This window comes from Nesoenas mayeri (genome assembly GCF_963082525.1).
Source record: "Nesoenas mayeri genome assembly, chromosome: 1".
Classification (NCBI taxonomy): Eukaryota; Metazoa; Chordata; class Aves; order Columbiformes; family Columbidae; genus Nesoenas; species Nesoenas mayeri.
The window spans coordinates 104218352-104235957 of NC_137541.1; the positions used below are offsets into that span (position 1 = coordinate 104218352).

General features: G+C 40.2%; 1 protein-coding gene across 1 annotated transcript in view; it reads left to right on the forward strand.

Annotated features, from left to right (window-relative positions):
- Positions 1 to 12792: 12792 nt before the first annotated feature.
- EGFL6 (EGF like domain multiple 6) overlaps positions 12793 to 17606 on the forward strand; it is a gene marked incomplete at both ends in the record, with an annotated part of 46289 nt that continues 41475 nt past the window's right edge. The window contains one exon of the mRNA XM_080350637.1: positions 12793 to 12860. Coding sequence (XP_080206763.1) covers positions 12793 to 12860 — 68 coding nt within the window. The remainder of the gene's footprint in view (positions 12861 to 17606) is intronic.

Below are 17606 nucleotides of genomic sequence, written 5' to 3' on the forward strand. Positions count from 1 at the left end.
TATGATTTATATTTAAGCTTAATAAACATGCCCATTTTACTGATAATGGTATTGGAAATAGAAGACTGCTGCAAAATGTTAGATAGCTTCCTGCTGCCTCAGAATCACACAGATATAGAAGGATTTACTGGCTGCTAGTGTAATTCCTGACCACAACATATCAGTTTCTGCTGCTTCTAGCAAGTAGAATCTCAGTTTCTTCAAAGTGCTGGTTGAAATAAATTATAAAGTATTTAAACTACAAATCATTGAGCAAGCTAGATGACTGATATGGCTTTCTGGAAACCAGCAGTTTTCCTTTTCCATCTCCTATTCAAACATTTTTTATTTTTTTTTTTAAGATACAATCAACTAACAGAGAACCAACTCCTACTGCCCTAGCTGGCCCTGCCCTCCCTTTAATCTTGACCCATAAGCTCTCAGTGAGCTCCTCATCTGTCCCCAGGCAGAGTTCCAATAGAGCTGCACTTCAGCTGAACATTGACATAGAGGGCAACACGTCTTCCTCATCTCCCCTGCCTGTCTTTCCTAAAAAGCCTGTATCCTTCCATTCCAACATTCCAGTCATAGGAGCCATCCTACCACGTCTCTGTGATGCCAATAAGGCAACAGTCCTGCAGGCATGTGCACATCTCTAACTCCTCTTGTTTATTCTCCTTCAGAAAAGTAGATAGGCTGTTCATACAGAAGACTAAAGTTCTTTTCCTGTAGTGATCCCATTTTGGTAATTAATGTACAGCACCAAGCTGCTAAGAGAAGGAAGAGAATTAAGGGAATCACTGAACAAGACACTAATGGTGTTACAGGCTTAGTCTGTGAAATCTGGATCAGGTCTTTGCACATGTGAGGTGCTAATAAAGCACGCTATAGATAATGTATGAGAAAAGGCACACACTAACAGGCTCCACTATCCTGCACAGGTTCTTTTGTGCACCATAAGGTGCAGAACACTCACTTCCCTCAGGTGGGGTTAAGGTGCAGGAAAGTTAAGAAGCACTGTCATAAAGGACTGAACTACCTGGAGATGTTGTTTATGGCTGGACTTGATGATCTTAAGGATCTCTTCCAACTGAAATTATTCTATTATTCTATTCTATGTCATACAGATATACTTCTGATTTCATCTTCACATAGTAGCAGACCATTAGTGGGAAAGGAGAATTGATTCTGCAAGAAGCACAGAGAAAACTGAATTCAATACACATATCCCGTCCTCAGTTTCTTCCTGAAAGCCTCTGAAATCTGTGCACTTCATCCGTTTAGAAGCTGCGCATTACTGGCATGCAGGAGATGGCATCAGAAAACAGTAACACCGTTTTGCTAAACTGTGTTGCTACAGTGACACTGATACCATATAGTAGTATTTTAGCCACATGGATCTAAGATGCCTGTATGCATCTGTTCCCTAAGGAATATCCCAGTGTCCAATTCCACACGGCAGCCACTTCCAGGAGGACTGTGATTACGCAGTACAGGGCAATATGGCAGCAAAACGCAATTACAGAGCAATGACAAAGAGTCTGTAAATTCCACCCAGTCTAAATTGGATTTTGCTTTAATGGGCCAGGATTAGCTGTTACGCATTCTTATAAACCATCTGAAGTCACTATGCATGGTCAAGAATGATGATATATGAAACACATGGTACCCAGTAACATCACGCTGGGGCAATTGTTGTAACTGCTGATAGGAGGGCTATAAGGGCTATAGTCTGTTTTTGTTACTAGCACTGTTGAGCTCTGCAGATTACATCATACAGATTATTTCTGTATCTGGCATCCATTCAGCCATCAGATAATATATACCTATCCACTTCTATCTGTCTGCTTAGACAAATGAGCAATGGAGGAAAAAAAAAAAAAAAAAAAAAAAAAGCCAGACAACATATAAGTCCATCTGCACTGAATTACAGAAGAGTTAATATTAAATACTGTGCAATGGAGAAGTACTTTATATTTCAAAGTGGAACTCCCATCTAGAGAAGCAGGGAATCCAGTCCACAGCAGGAACAGAAAAACTGAACACTCTTATGTGTTTAAGCGCAGTAGATACCAGAAGGATAGAACTTTACAAAACAAACAGACAGCCATCTACTCAATCCTACCATCAGTCAACATTGCTTCATATTATTAGGCTACAATGTCTGTTTTCTTCAAGTCTTTGGTATGGGTTGCCTCAAACACAATGGCATCAAAATCCCACAATTTATTGCAAGGGAGTATAAATGAAGCCACAGGGGAAGCACCTACACAGCTGAATTTTTTTTTTTCAAAGAATAAGAATTGTGAAACATGTCAGTGCTGAAAATGTTTAAAAAAAAAAAAAAAAAAAAAAAGTGCTACTCAAGAGATAATTATATCATTCTTTTTTTTTTTTTTCCTGAAAAGAAAGATAACCCTCAAGCTGGAGGTTAAAAGCTTTCTCAGTTTTAGCATTGTCACACATGACCTGGTAGTATTTGAATGGGACAGAGAGATGGCCTCTCCTTGAAAAATATTGCATTCTCTCTGGTACATTGTTTTTTTGTTTGTGACTATAAGCAGGAGCAGGTGTGGGTTTTAGTTATATTCTGCTTTCCTACAAACTTTAGAGTTATGTAGCTTTCTGAGTCACTGTGCTTGCCATAATGTATTCTCGTAGTGAACCACATATCATTTTTATCCTTTTCATTGTATGAGGAGAGCACCAGTTATTCATTATGCCTAGGTACTGCACAGCTGTAATTCCAAGTTTTTCCTAGAACTGTTACCAGGATGTAGAGACTTGTAACAGAAGTACTGAGGTTAGCAAGAATAAAATATTAATGGAAATGTGTGTGTAAGAGAGAAAGTGCCAGAAGAAACAGCAGAACAAGGGTTTAAAATACAATTTAATGAAGAGCTCTGTTCCCAGTCAATCACACTGAGGAATGTATCAAACCCAGACAATATGCAGTGTGATAAGACTGCAGCAGAAATGACTCATTAATGGAAGACACTCTGAGAATAGGAGGATGGATGGCAACAAGGCTTCAGAACACCGTATATGCCATTTCCTCCTGTTAACACAACAGAAGGTTAATAACAAAACACTATTCCTAAAAGGACATGAGGGATCTGTCCAAAAACTAGTTCATCACTGAGAATCATTAAGAACCCCAGCGCTGTGATGAGCAGTCAATAGCCAGTGTCCCTGGTTCTTTGTGTCCCATACAATGCCAGACCCCTCCGACATGCTTGGTTCTTGTAAGTGGAAATAAAGACTATGAATGGAGACAATCACTGAGAGAATGAGTGTGAGTAAAATCAACTTACTCAGAGTTTTTGCATATAACTTGCACCTTCATCTTTCTTTTAGATCTGGCACTGAGATTTGCTACACCAGTAACCAACAGGTTTCTCTGTATAAGCATCTATACTAACACTATATAGCCTGGGCCAGAAGAGTGACCTGTCCTATAAAGATTTTCTAAAGTTCAAAAGGCTTTATAGCAGATAGTGAAGTCTTCTAGAAATTAATATTTATTGATATTATTATTAACTTCCTTTTTCATTAAGGACTTTTTCCTGTAACACACACTCCTCAGCACTTCTTGAACAATAGGAAAGAGCAGAGCTTTTCCATCTTTCTGAACCCAGACAACAACTGTAGATGAAATGAAAGAACACCTGCCAAGCAGGGAGAAACACTGATTGCTTTCAAGCTTTCATCAGCTAGCTGGGTTAATTTAGAATGATGCTCTGCATTCATGGTAACAAACTGCTTGTTGGTGATGTGAACAAAAAGGTCCTGAAATACTGCATAAGTTTTAAAAAAACAGCTGCTATTTTAACAGCAGTCTTTTTCCAGTTACTGTGGTAAGCACACCGCCCAATGTGACTTGAAGACTGAAGAGTACAAGAATGAGATATTTCAAGAGGTCGAGCTTCCAGGCAAGCAACCAACCATCATGGAAGAGCTGCTGAGAGCCTTCTTGAGAGTTCATGGTGAGAAAATAATAAAGATTTTCAAGAAAAATGCTGGGAGGTCCTCATTCTCTGAAAGTTGCCATGCAAATGTTAAACATGGAAAGTTCTTAATGAGCACTGTGATTGTCTTCTGTTTGACACAGAGAGTAACAGAAAGCAGATGTCTCTGAATAGCTGTCTTTAAGGAAAGAAGAGCAGGGATGGACGAAGGAGAAAGGCAGTTCGACATAAACACTATGGCTTCAGAATAGAAATTTATTTACAGTATGCACTTGGATGAGAAGCCAAAAAAAAAGGCAGCAAAAATATTTCCCATGAGGGGCCTAAGGCATTCACTTAGTTTTACATTGTGCATATTAGCAAGAAATAGATGTTAAACAGATGTTTGTTATAAAAATACCCATAATGATACATCTCCACATGTAGGTTTAAGAAATAACTAACTCTCATGCAAAATTTAAAGAAGAGGAATACATGTTGGAGGAAAAAGTTCCAAGACAGAGTGGTTAAGACCAAAGAGATGGGTGCAAACAGCAATACAAATGGAGCAATAATTTTAAGTGCTATGCTGGAAGACAGAGTGACATGGTGCAAAAGTGCTGGGTGATGAGAGATGTCCATATTACTTAAGAAAATGAATAGTTTTGAACTTCAAAAGCCTGCAAAGTTTTCTCGCCCTGGGAGCAAGGTGGCAGATCAACTTCAAGAAGACAGTCCTGATTCTGCACGAAACACAACTCAGAAATCATCCACCTAGATCTCAGACTGGAACCAAAGCCAATGATAACAGTTTCAAAAGCATTTGCACAACAAAAAATAAAATGTGTGCATTTGTATATATGAAACTGTATCAACTGAATGTTTATGTGAGCAGTCATTACTGAAAAACAAACTAAGTTTTATAAAATATTGAATAATTAGATTTTTTTCATCTGACTTAATTCCACATCACTTCTATTTTTGTTGAATCTTCTCTGGATTCCATTAAGATTTGAGGGCAGGAGAAGTCGTAACAATTATTAGAAAAGAAGGTAAAAGACGTTGATTGAATGTCAGGGGAACTGAGAAAAGTTGGCTAAAGAATGATAACATATCCAAAACTCTCATTTGACATTTCAGTATCTTACTCGACTGGACTTCAGACTCCTGAATGATTCCTGCATGGCTGCTAGGCAGTGGGTAGAGAATTAAAACAATAAAATCCCTATGAACTCTTCCTTTCCAAGTATGACTTTAATCAGAAAATATTTTCATGCTTTTTAGCTGTATCATAATTTATAGATGGAGCAGGAATGTTTGGTTAGTGTATAGCCAGCTTTATAAACATCAGAAGATGCCACGAGAAGGGGTACAAAGTGTGTTGTACTTGAAAGTCATGTTGTGCTGAAGGGCTAAGAGACATTTTTGCAGGAGTCCCTAGGAGCCCAGAAACTTTAGAGATATCATTTATTTTGCCATATTTCCCCCTTTTCATTTTGGAACATTCTGAGCCTAATCAGAAGGAGAGAGCATGCAAAATATTAATCAATAGTTTCTGTTCTGCCCACAATAAATACAAATAAAAAATTGAGCACCCATCAGAGCAATGCACCTCAATCATCTCATAGGCATTGACTCTTCTTGTTTTGACCAGATGTTTGGGATGACCCCAGTAATATCAATAAAGAAGCAGGAACAAATTACAAGAATCTGACTGCAGAAGTGGAAGATTAATATCACAAGTGTAGTTTCTAGAGGTGTATCAGTGGGTTTGAAGAACAAGGAGTCAGTGGCTAAAACAGTGGTGGCAGTGGGTAACTCCAAAGCAAAGGAATAGAAACTAGATAACCCAGAAGAAAACAAAACAGAAATAATGAAACAGCCCATTTTAGAGGAGGTTATAGACATATAAATTACCAGAAACATAAAGGATACAAAATCTCATTCCAGGTAGAATACACTACTCAAAATGCCAGTTTCCTTTTAAGAACAGATTGATCACTAATAATGAAAGTCATATTGAGATTTTGCAGACTGACAAGAGAAGCAAACAAAGCAAGAAGTAATTTGTCATCTAGAAGAAGGCACTGTGTACTCTGTTTTGTGACAAAGAGTGAGAATGGGCCAAAATATTCACCCGGACAAGACAGTTCTTTAAGAAGCAGACACCAGGAAGGGGATTCTTTTCAGGAAAAAAAAAAAAAAACAAAAAAAAACAAAAAAAAAAAACAAAAAAAAAAACAAAAAAAAAAACCCACATTTTTAAGCACTGAAAATGAAGGTCTAGGGAAAAGGAAAGAGCTTATGATAGGAGTCATGTGAAGACAAGGGTAAAAGGCTAGATAAAAAAACCTGAGGATGTGAAAGCATCCCTTTGGAAACATTTCTTCCAAAGAGCAAGTATTTATTATAATACCAGTACTGTCCGTAATTCAGATACAGATCGTATCCATGTCTGCATTTCAGTTCAAATATGAATTGCACTTTTTAAATAAATCTCATGATTGACTCTGTTGAGCACACTTAGGTTCACATAGGCCTTGTGAAATGGGCTTAATGGATTTTAGCTGAAATCTTAGGATGCAGTTCAAAAGTGCAACTGGTGCAAGTGAACCGGTAATGAAGATCTGTGCCAGAAAAACAGACTACAGCAAAGAAAACCTTGACTAGACATTTCCACACATATTTTTATCCATGATCCTCTCAGATGTTTCATTATTTCCATATTATCTTCCTTTCATTTAATGGACTTTGTCAGCTTCCACTGAGTTATACTTCATGTTCTCCTGAACAAGTCAGCAAATATGCATATATATCCTGCAATTCAGTCACTACTGCCTTTACTTTTATAACCTCATTTAGAAATCCAGACTGTGGAATATAAACCCAGTATATGAAACTTCTTACTTATATGTTTAGAAAAGTGAACTACTGCTGATGGAATATTTTTAACAGGCCTTTTTTTAATGTTTTGTTAGCCCACCCACTATCTTGAATGCTTGATTTTTAATTATTTAAATATGATAAAATACAAAGCATTTCCTGAACACTAAGTTTTAATACTTGCCATCATTTTGGCCAGAAATAAGAATTCCCTCGTAGAATCCAGAATTTGGTTAGATGTACTGATCCCTTCTTAGGGATATCTGGGATCCATGGTGATACTATCAATGGATCCATACCTTCTGCTGCACAAAAGTCAGTTGCCTATGAACTACAGGGTTGAGTTTAACCACGGCACTAATCTGAAAAACGTTATCAAATATCAAAGGGATGCAAACAGCCCACTTTGGGGGGGTATTTTATAACTTCTGTGGGAAAAGAAGGTTGAGGGTAGCGCAGAGATTTGTCAATACTGGTGCTCTACCAACTTTTCCTCGTGTGCATAGTCTCAGTGAAGCAATAGTACCAGGTCTCATAAAACTCTGGACATTTGATAGTTTCCCTAAAGCATCTGATCATAGTTAAACAGCTGCAAGAATTTCAACTTTCAGCTTAATTTTATTTATCCAGATAACATGAAGCAATAATAAATTAATGATTTCTAAGACTCAACAAGCCCAAACAAAAAATAAAGACAATTAATTTTATAATCATGGTTCTAAGCCAATTCAGAAGTTCCGTTAATTACTTTTTTGTGGTTTAAACTGGTCTGATAAAGCTGCCAGGATGATTCAGGGGAACAACAAATGAATGGTTTGCTTTTATTCTTCTGTTTATTCTACTGCCTGAAAACTCTATAAAATGACTTGGCCTGAAACTAATTGGCAGTATGAATGGAAACTTCAGTTACCTAAGAAAAGGGACACAGTCAGGATTGCTATTGTAGCAATATTTCAGTCCTGAATGCTCTAACTGAGCTATTTTTTACTCTGTCCAAAACTTAATGTAAATGTCTTAGCTAAGGTATTTCTATTTCAAATTCATCAGTCCTTTGTGACTCCTAATTAGAGATTAGATAATTGATACTTCTAGCATAAGAAGAATTAGAATCTCAAACCAACACCTACTCTCAATAATAAGGCAGATAACAGAAGTGTAGTCCTAGAAGTTAGCATTGTAACTACAACACCCTGTCAGCTGAGAATACAGGACCAAATGGTTTCTGATGTGAAACTATGGAGATTCTCAAAAACAACAGTACACGTGTGCATGGGGAAATTAGTCTTTGGCCACTCTCAAACTGGACTTACCCTGCTTTAAAGACAGCTTTCTGTCCAAACCTATTTAGATGGCCATACACATAGCAGATGGTCTTATATATAACTTAATTACTGCAATGGACTACAGGGATTTCCGTGTTTTGACAGATATAAACCTTCATTCAGTCTACAAGTAACTTCAGCTGTAATATGAGAAAATATCTGCTCTAGGAACTGAGTACTTTAACATGCAAAGGGGGCTTAATGAATTCTGCAACAGTTCTACATCCTGGCTCGCAAACATATAAATGCTCTCAAGATAGATATGGTCATTTAGAAAAATCCAGGCAGAGAAGAGTCTTTAGACCCTCCTGTAAATGCAAAGTCCAGATGCCCAATTCTTCTCACTCCTCTCATCCTGAATGCCTCATGGTCACTGACAAATTCCACAAAATGTCAGGTGATTGTGAAAAGAGGTAGCTGCAATTTTTAAAAACATTTTCCATGCCTCTTATCTGAAGAGAATGTTTCATTCTAAAAGCCCTAAGAGAATAAAAACATTCATTATTGATTTTAAGTCTGTCTTGTCATTTAAATGTTTAAATTTGTATGATTATGGTAAAGAGTATTTCCTATGATAGCATTTGTAAAACATCTTACGGATGACTGTGGCTTTTAAGCAGTACGGGAACTGAAATATTAAATGAGAACAACCATTACAGTAAAAGTAATAAGAACCCTAACAGGGTTGTATTACTGTAGATTTTCAGGCAAAATCGTACAATTGTTTAATTTAATTAAAAGTGTTTGGAGTTTTAAAAATCAGGTAAAATATCAGACTTGAATTTCAGATTGCTGCAGTCTCCTTCCTCTATCAGTTCTATAAAGTCATAGCTATTACATGGAGGACAGTCTGCACTTCCCCACCAAGCTAAGATTTTTACATTGTTACTGAGTTACTGAATTACAGGACAGTCAATTAACATTTAACACTTAGCAATATGACAAAATAAAGGTACCTAATACATAAGCTTTTCAAATTTTTTTGATGTGGTATTACTGAACAAACTTTAAAATCACTGGGTTTTACTGTCAGGAAAAAAAAAATAAACTACTAAGACAGAGGTACCATGTTATTGGCCTACCATACAAAAAGTGATTTATATAAGAGAATCAACAGTGACTGGATCATTTTTGTTACAGGCTAATGTAGTCAAGCAGCATAAGATTTGTCCTTTACTATGTAGAGAAAAAATATGAGGAAAAAAATCTCTAAATCTTTTTGGCAGGAGACCTGAAACTAAAGAAAATCACATCAAAAGCCACTAATTTACACATATAATATTTCTCAGTAAAAACCACAGGGTGAACTCTTATTACATTCATTCATAAAGCTGTTGGAAATGGCAATCCCTGATATATACATGGAATGTGCAATTATCAATTAAAATAAGCCAGGTGGGAAACAAGAGCTCACAGCGGGTGGTGGTACACATTAGATACTCAGTGATGGGTTCTTTACACGGGACTTGCAGCACTTTCCAGAGTTCAGGGTTTAATTTGAAAATGTGACCCCTTCCTTTCTGTCAGAAGGGGTTCTTGAAGTTGTGGGAAAGAAATGGGCAAACTTAGCTGAGCTCTTCCTTAGCTTCCGTAACCCACCTCCCATCCCAAACTTCAGTCCCGTTGAGTACAAGCCTGATTGCGTCAGGGGAAAGAGTAAAGCATGGTTCAGTCACAGTCGTGTCAGCGCCTGTGCTTCATGTCCTTCGGCACTCTGTGGAGACCTAATCTCCTCCCCTCCGTGGGAGCTCCAGGGCCCATGAGTCCACAGAGTGGTTCTGCAGTAACTTTCAGAGGGGAAATAGCAAGTAGGAAAAGAGGGAAAAACCTAAGCAAACACAAATTTGGTGGATTTCCCAGCACTTTGCAACATAGACCACAAGGAGACCAAAGTGCATGAGAAGACTCAAGGTCTTAATTGCCTGGATTTATCAAACTGAAGAAATAACTTTTCCACCCAGTGTCTGGATTCAGAGATTATAAAAAAGGTAGCAGTCACGTGAGAGACACAAGGCTTCTCATAATTACCATAACTACCTTATAGCATAGCTAGCTTTTAAATCCTGGTGATTTATTGGCAGTTATAAAAGGCCTTCAAAAATAATTTCTTTTTTTAAAAGTTATCAGCTTCAGTTTTCATTTTGTTTTCATTTTTTTGTGTTTTCTTTCTGTTTTCTGCCACTACCATTCACCTTGAGCCATGAAACACATTTAGCATGAAAGCCAACATCTGCAAAAAATGTGGTCGTCCATCAGCAACCTGACCAGGTTCTGGCAAGAGTGGTCAGTAAGGGCCTTTGCAAACCTCTGCCAAAGCACTTGAGTTTCTGCTCTAAGCTGGAAACAGCTTTTAATAAGAGGAAAGCATATGTGTTTTACTTGTGCTTAAATCTCATCTCTGAGAGTAGGTGCTGGTATTGCTCAGCAGAGGATTATGCTGGAGTGAATAAAGCAGTTGCCATCCCAGCTTTCCCGGACATGGCAAGGATGACAGTAGAACAAGTTGGCCAAAGGCTTGTGCTTAAAATGTTGAATTCAGTATGCCAGCCTACAAATGCTCTCCTTCAGCATTCCTGGCAATCCCTGGGGACTGCAGACATCTAGCAGTGCTGACTGTGTCAGCCATCCCAGCCTAATGTGTCGAGGCATGCTGATACCATCTGAACTGAATGGGGTGACCCATGGCAAGTGGCCTTATGAGATCTATTTTCTTCTCCTGTCTCGGCCACAGACTTCCTGGGTGATGCCAGATCAGTCACTTATTCATCAGCTTTTCCTCCTGTCAAGGAAGGAAAATTAGTCCCTTCAAACTGCCAGCAATGTTCCAAGGCCAACCTCAAGCTCACAAGGGTCTATAAGATTACTGAGTGGGTGGAGTGATTCAAATGCAAAGAGTCAAGAGTGATAAAAGCTTTCTCTTTTTTATTTTGTGTTAAATACCTTATCACTGCAGTCAGAGCTATTGTAGGTATTTCATAAGAAATTTACCCAGCAAACAACATTGGTTGGTAGTAGTGGTGGGTACTTTTACTCCAGAATTATCACAGTGGGTCAGAATTGTCTCAATTTAAAAATTCAAATTTGCTTCAGCGCAACTTTTTATACATATTTTGTCTTTCTGAAACAGCTCATTGATTGTGAATATTACATTGCATATGGAATTTTTAAGTATGAACTACTACTTCCTTATGATGAATCAGGTTGTAACCTTCCATTAAGCCTGCCTTTATAACAGCTGCTCTTTAAACTCCCTGGTCTAATTCTGGATGTGTCCAACTAAAGATGTGCTCAGAATCCATTATCCAGATACTTTTGACAAGAACACTAAATCTGCCTAAATATACCCTGCTTTGTCCAGATGCAATGTTATCTCTGCTGACTTTGGCTTCCCTCTCCATATGCTCAGTACAGCAGAGTCGCTTTCAACAGGAACAACTCTCCAGAGCTTGGGACTGGAAAAATTGTTCATAGTAGGATCTGGAAATTGAGAACAGAGTCAGTGCTTTTTGACACAATATTCTTTTTGCCAAAAACTGCTTAGCAAGTAGGCTAGTGTGAACATCAGCATAAAAAACAAACCAAACCAACAAACAAAAAAAAACCCCACCACACCATATCTTTCTCCTGCTGGCTGCTTTTATATGGTAGTATCAGGAAGGCATCAAGGGATACAATACAGGCAGAACATAGCTTTCTAGAATTGCACTGAAAATTTTTGCATTTTTCTAGAAAACATCAGTGACATATTGACCAAGTTTTTCCATCACTGCAAAATGATAAGAGTTCTTAATCCAGTGTCAAAACAAACAAACAAACAAAAAAAAACAAACCTCAAAAACAAACAAACAAACAAAAACCCAAACAAACCACAAACAAATAAAAACTCAAACAAACCAACCGAACAAAACACCCTACTAACATGAAACCCGGCACCCTCTAAAGTGAAGCATTATCCTAGGAAGGTATCCAAGGAACTGCAGCACTTCACACACCGTGGCACCAACACCAAAGCCGCAGGACTAGCTAGCAAGAAGTAATGTTACCAGTTAGCATTAGCAGCATAAATAAAAACAGCCCAGGGCAGCTAAGCTGCCTGAGCAGCGTAAACCAAATAAAGCCACGGAAGGTCCTCCACCTGAAAGGCAAAACCTTCAAATCTTTCAGTGCCAATGTTATTTCCCTGTGGCGGAAACCCAGCGCAGAGGTGCCGCGGCGGTCGGCGGGTGCCATCGGAGGCAGCTGTCACGGGACAGCGCCAGTTGGTGCTTAGAACAAGCCCACAGCGGCAGCGCCCGGTCTCGGTGCGGGGCAGGGGGCGCCACCGCCCGCCGGGCTGACAGGGCTTTCCCGTGGGGCCGCTTCTCCCGGGCTGCAGCCTGCCCTCCTCCCGGTGGCGCAGAGCCCTTCTTCTCCCTCACCGTCCCGGTCCCGCTCGCCCGGTGGTGCCGCTTGCCCGCCCCGGGGGTCGCTGCCCGCCCCGTCCCTGGGCGTGTGGGACGCGTGGGGTGAGCGCGGCCGGAGGCGGGCCCGCCCCGCCCCGCCAGGTTATACAGCCCCGTCCCGCCGCCCGCCCGTGGAGTCTCCCGTCCCGTCGCCGCCGAGGCCCAGCCAGCCGCCGCCTCACCGCCGCGGGGCCGGGGCAGCCTCCCCGCGGCCGGGCGATGGTGCCGGCGCCCGTGGGCGCCCTGCTCGCTGCCCTCCTCGCCGCCGGGCTGGCCGCCGCGGGCAGGTGAGCGGGAATGGCGGGGCGGGGAGGCGGGCAGGTGGGGGCCCGGGGCTGCCCCGCTCCTGTGTGCGGTCCGGCCGGGGCTGGGTGCGAGCTCTCGGCCAGAGGATCCGCGTGTGGCCGTGCCGGGGGCTGCGGTGCTCGCCTGCTGTCGCTGGTGTACGAGAGTCCCTCGGACACCCGTGTCCGTAGGGCTCGCCCTGGCGGCGGGTTCCCGGGGCGGGAGCGGGTACCGCCGCACCCGGCTCCGTGGTGCTGAACAGAGGTCGCGGGACGGGGAAGGTTTTGTAGCTGGCGTGGGTGCTGCTCCCCTGGGAGGGATCCGACCAAAGCTGTGAGGCGTTTTTTTGTACTCTGGGAAAAATGGTAACTTCAGCGCACTATTGCAGATGCAGGCGGTGAGAACAGCTGCACCGCATACAGAAAGGTGCGAGCTGCTCCAGCCTTTGGTTTGCTTGTATAAACAGATGCTTTCAAATCACCATTTAAAACCCAATACTGAGTATCTATTACATAACACCACCCGTGTGAGCTCTTGTTTCCCACCTGGATTATTTTGATACCTACACAAACCATGAATCTATCAGTGATTGCCATTTCCAACAGTTTTATGAATGAATGTAATAAGAGATCACCCAGTGGTGTTTACTGAGGAGCTTTGTAAGTATAGATTCCTGGCTTTAAAATCAGCCTGCCGTTACAGTTGTTGTATTCTGCAGATACAGATGCCGTCCAGAAACCAAATGAGATTTTGAGAGAGATTTACTCCAGATAAAACCATACTAATGTTCCCCCTCCCAGTTCTACAGAAGCAAATGAAAGGCCACAACTGCTGCACCAAGAGAGTAGCTACTAAAAGGAGAGTTCACAGCAACTGGAGATGAAGCCTTCAAGATGTTTTGTGCTTTATTTTTTTAGTACCAAATTTGTGGATGGGAATGTTTATGATCAACAAGTGGCAGCATTTTGCTCCAGCACATGCAGGGCCATCAAGTGATCATCTCCTCAGGAACTGGCAGTTTATAAACCCCAGACCTGCTCTTATATGAAACACATTTTTTTCTCAAAGCAGAGCTCAATTTAAATGCTTATGCTAGTTATTTCTTGATGTTGTATATTTGCATTTCCAACACTTTGAAAGATGTGAAACAGCAAAATAAGAGCATTATCTCCTTCCAGAATAAAGTGTGGTTTGGAGTTAGCTGAAGCAAAGCGGGATGTGTTCAGTAAAAAAGATATTATTTGGTAGTAAGATGTAAAATCTATGGGAAACCTACAACCTGCCTAAGACTGATTGCTCTACAGCCTTTCTTGTCCAAGTTGATGTCAGATGAAGGTGGTGGCATATCTCTCATCTCCCAATGTTATCATTCTGCTTTTTGCACTGAGAGGAAGAGGAAAGAAGAGATTTTCCAACATCTTGATGGAAGTCTTGGATGACAAGGGATACTAATTTAAGAGGACAAAAAATCCTATGGGCTCTGAAGAGCTAGGACCAGGAAATAGTAAAAATTAGAATAAGTTTGGGAAAATTGAATTAATTAAGATTATTTTTGTGTCTTAAAAGTGTACTTTAAAGGAACTTCTGCAAGCTCAAACTAAAACTGATTTGGTGTTTTGTGGGGGGACTCACAGTGAAGTAAGACTGTTGTCATGTTGACTGCTTGAAATTGGCTGAAAGGTTGTCTAAGATACAGTGATTAAAAGATAATAGGTGGCACTTTTTTGATTTTACTTAATACAGTTACAGTTTAACCTTTTTCTAGAAGTGAGTCACCTTTCAAATAAGCTTGTGTAAAAAAACCTGAACAAACCAAACCTCAAAAAACCCAACCAACTGCCACAATAAAAGAACCCTATGGCTTCATTTCACAGTGTTCAAATGTATCTCTGTATGACATACAATCATAACAGACTTTTTAAGAATTTCTTTCAAATCACTAAATTGCAAAATACCATCTTTTTGTCCTTCTAAATATAAAAGTTGAGCAAAATTTCAGGGGTTTTGCTAGCAACAATGTCCAGAATTGCTTTTTAAAGGAAAATTAAATAAAGGGATAATATGCCATCTTTGAAGTTAACTGGAAGCTGGTAATAATGTATTTGAGACCTTCCCCCTGCCGCCCCCTCAGCAGCAGGCAGCTACTGTATGTGCAAGAGCTGACCAAAAGTGTCCTGGAAAGATGTTATGGAAACAGTGCACTAAATCTAGTCAGCAGCTGTGTCTTGAAGGGAAAACAAACAAACAAACAAACAGTAAAGCTTGTAAGCGTTCCTTTCCAGAGAAAACTTTTGTAAAAGGATATTAGTATGACCTGTATTAACTGTATTAACTCAGATCATACCTGACTTTTGTTATTTACCTACTTGGGTAAATCAGGCATTTGAAGATTTGCTCACTCATCCTCTGCAGCTGTCACTGTCACATAACTCAGTTCAGGCAGGGCATCCACCACTCATGATCATAGGCCAGGAGAACACGAGGAGTAACATTTTTCACTCTTGGTATTTTTACTTTTTATTTTAGCTGTTATTGGTAAAATGGCTGCTAATGAAGATTGCAGTCCAAACAAGCTGTCAGCCCAGTTATTATATTTGAAATTTTTGACTGCCCATTGGTGTACAGATACTTTTAGTAGCTTGGATTTAGCATAGGTCATAAACTAATTTTGATAAATGTAAAACTGTTTTCATACTTTATAAAATGCAACAACAAAAATGAGGCTGGAGGGTGGCAAAGGGAGTCTGTTGGACAAGTAAATCCCAGCATTCAGATGTGCTTTATTCTCCCTCATTCACCCATCATTGTGCTTGTAATATTTTCCTGTGAATTTTTTTGTGTATTTAAGCTATTGGGGATATCAGTCTTACCCTATCAATCAAACTTGTGGTACTGGAAGGTCTACCTAGCCACTTGATGAGGGGAGCACATTAAGCTTCTGAACACTATTGTAAATACATAAGTTTTATTTTTTTATTATCAAATTAACTAAATCACTGCAAGAAGTCAAAGCTCCTGTGTAGTAGGTTAAGGTCTGTCCTCATATCACACATCCAGTTTATTTTGTTGCTGCTCATACCACTGTAGGTATGTACTTATCTGTACTTACCCAGTCCTGGCCAGTATCTGAATGCTTTGCTCTGAAATGATCTGATTTCTTTGGAGATAGAATTAATAATCTTCATATTACTCCAGAGACGCAGAATTATTTTTCAGCAGCAGCTGAGTAAAAGGGATGTAACTTCATTCATGCCTATGTTTGTATCATTACAGGCAACATTAGGTCTTTCTCGGTTTGCGAAAGAGACCATGTATATAAAAATTAGGTAGGAATTGTTCTCCTGGTTCTTCAGTGCTCTTCAAGATTCTTACCCCTCTCCTGGCTGTGTTTGTACTCTTGTAACCCCCTCAGAGTATTAATGGACAGTAGCAAAAGAGCAAATTTATATAAATATAGCTCTTAACAAGCTCTTCTCTTTCTCTTTGGGAGCTGCCTGACATGTAGTAGGAAGCAATCAGACCCTCTCTCAGTTTTTTGGTTTGTTCAGCTGAAGCCAAGTTCTTCTCATTCTCTGTAAAACAGGTTATTCTTCATAGCTTTCAGCATCATGTATACCATATATAATTCATATCTCTTCACCATGAATGCTAAGAACTGTACACAGTACAATCTCATATGGCAGCAGTAAAACTTTCCTGGAATTTTGACTGGAACACCTGAGGGTCCCACCTATTCTATAATGGTGCTAGTGGCTCACAGTGATCTTGTGATAGCTAATACAGCTAGCTTTTTCTTTTTGTTACCTCAACTAAGGAGGCCATGGCTTATTGTAGAAGTTCTTATTATTAATCTTTAATGTTCTTTGCAAAATCCCATCCTCCTGGTGTCAGCAATGTCACAGTCACATAAAATCGATTATTTCTCTGCTGCCTGGTGGTGCAGTTTAGCCCCAGCCAGTGACTAAGCCCCACACAACCACTCACTCATCTCTTCACCCATGCAGTAGGATGGGGGAAAGAATCAGAAGAGTAAAGGTGAGAAAATTTGTGGTTTGAGATAAAGGCAGTTTAATAGGTAAAGCAAAAGCTACACAGACAAGCAAAGCAAAACAATGGATTCATTCACTGCTTCCCATGGGCAGGCAGATATTTAGCCATCTCCAAGAAAACCAGGCTCTGTCACACTTAGCAGTTACCTAGGATGACAAACACCACCACTCCAAATGTCCTCCCCTCTTCCTGCTTTTCCCCACAGCTTATATACTGAGCATGACATATTATGGCATAGAATAACCCTTTGGCCAGTTTGGGTCAACTGTCCTGGCTGTGTCCCCTCTCAGACTCTTGTGCTCTCCCTTCTTGCTAATTCACAGGCCAGCATGAGAAGAAGAAAAGTCCTTGATTGCTTAGCAACAATTAGATCATTGATGTACTCTCAACATTATTTTCACACTAAATCTGAAACACAACACTATACCAGCTACTAGGAAGAATATTAATTTGATCCCATCCAAAACCAGGACACCTGGGCACCCTGGATGGCTCAGTCTGACACTTGTCGCCTTTAGCACCAGTGCTGTAAGCTGCTGACTCTGGGAGGAAAGAGTTCTTCACTAGAAATGTGGAGACTGTTCTTGCCACTGATCTGCATAGCAATCTGACCTGCACAGTCTACCTTCTCTCGCCTTTCTTCTTCAGTCACATATTCAGGCTGCAGGTTCTTCAAGGCCAGACATTTTTTGCACACC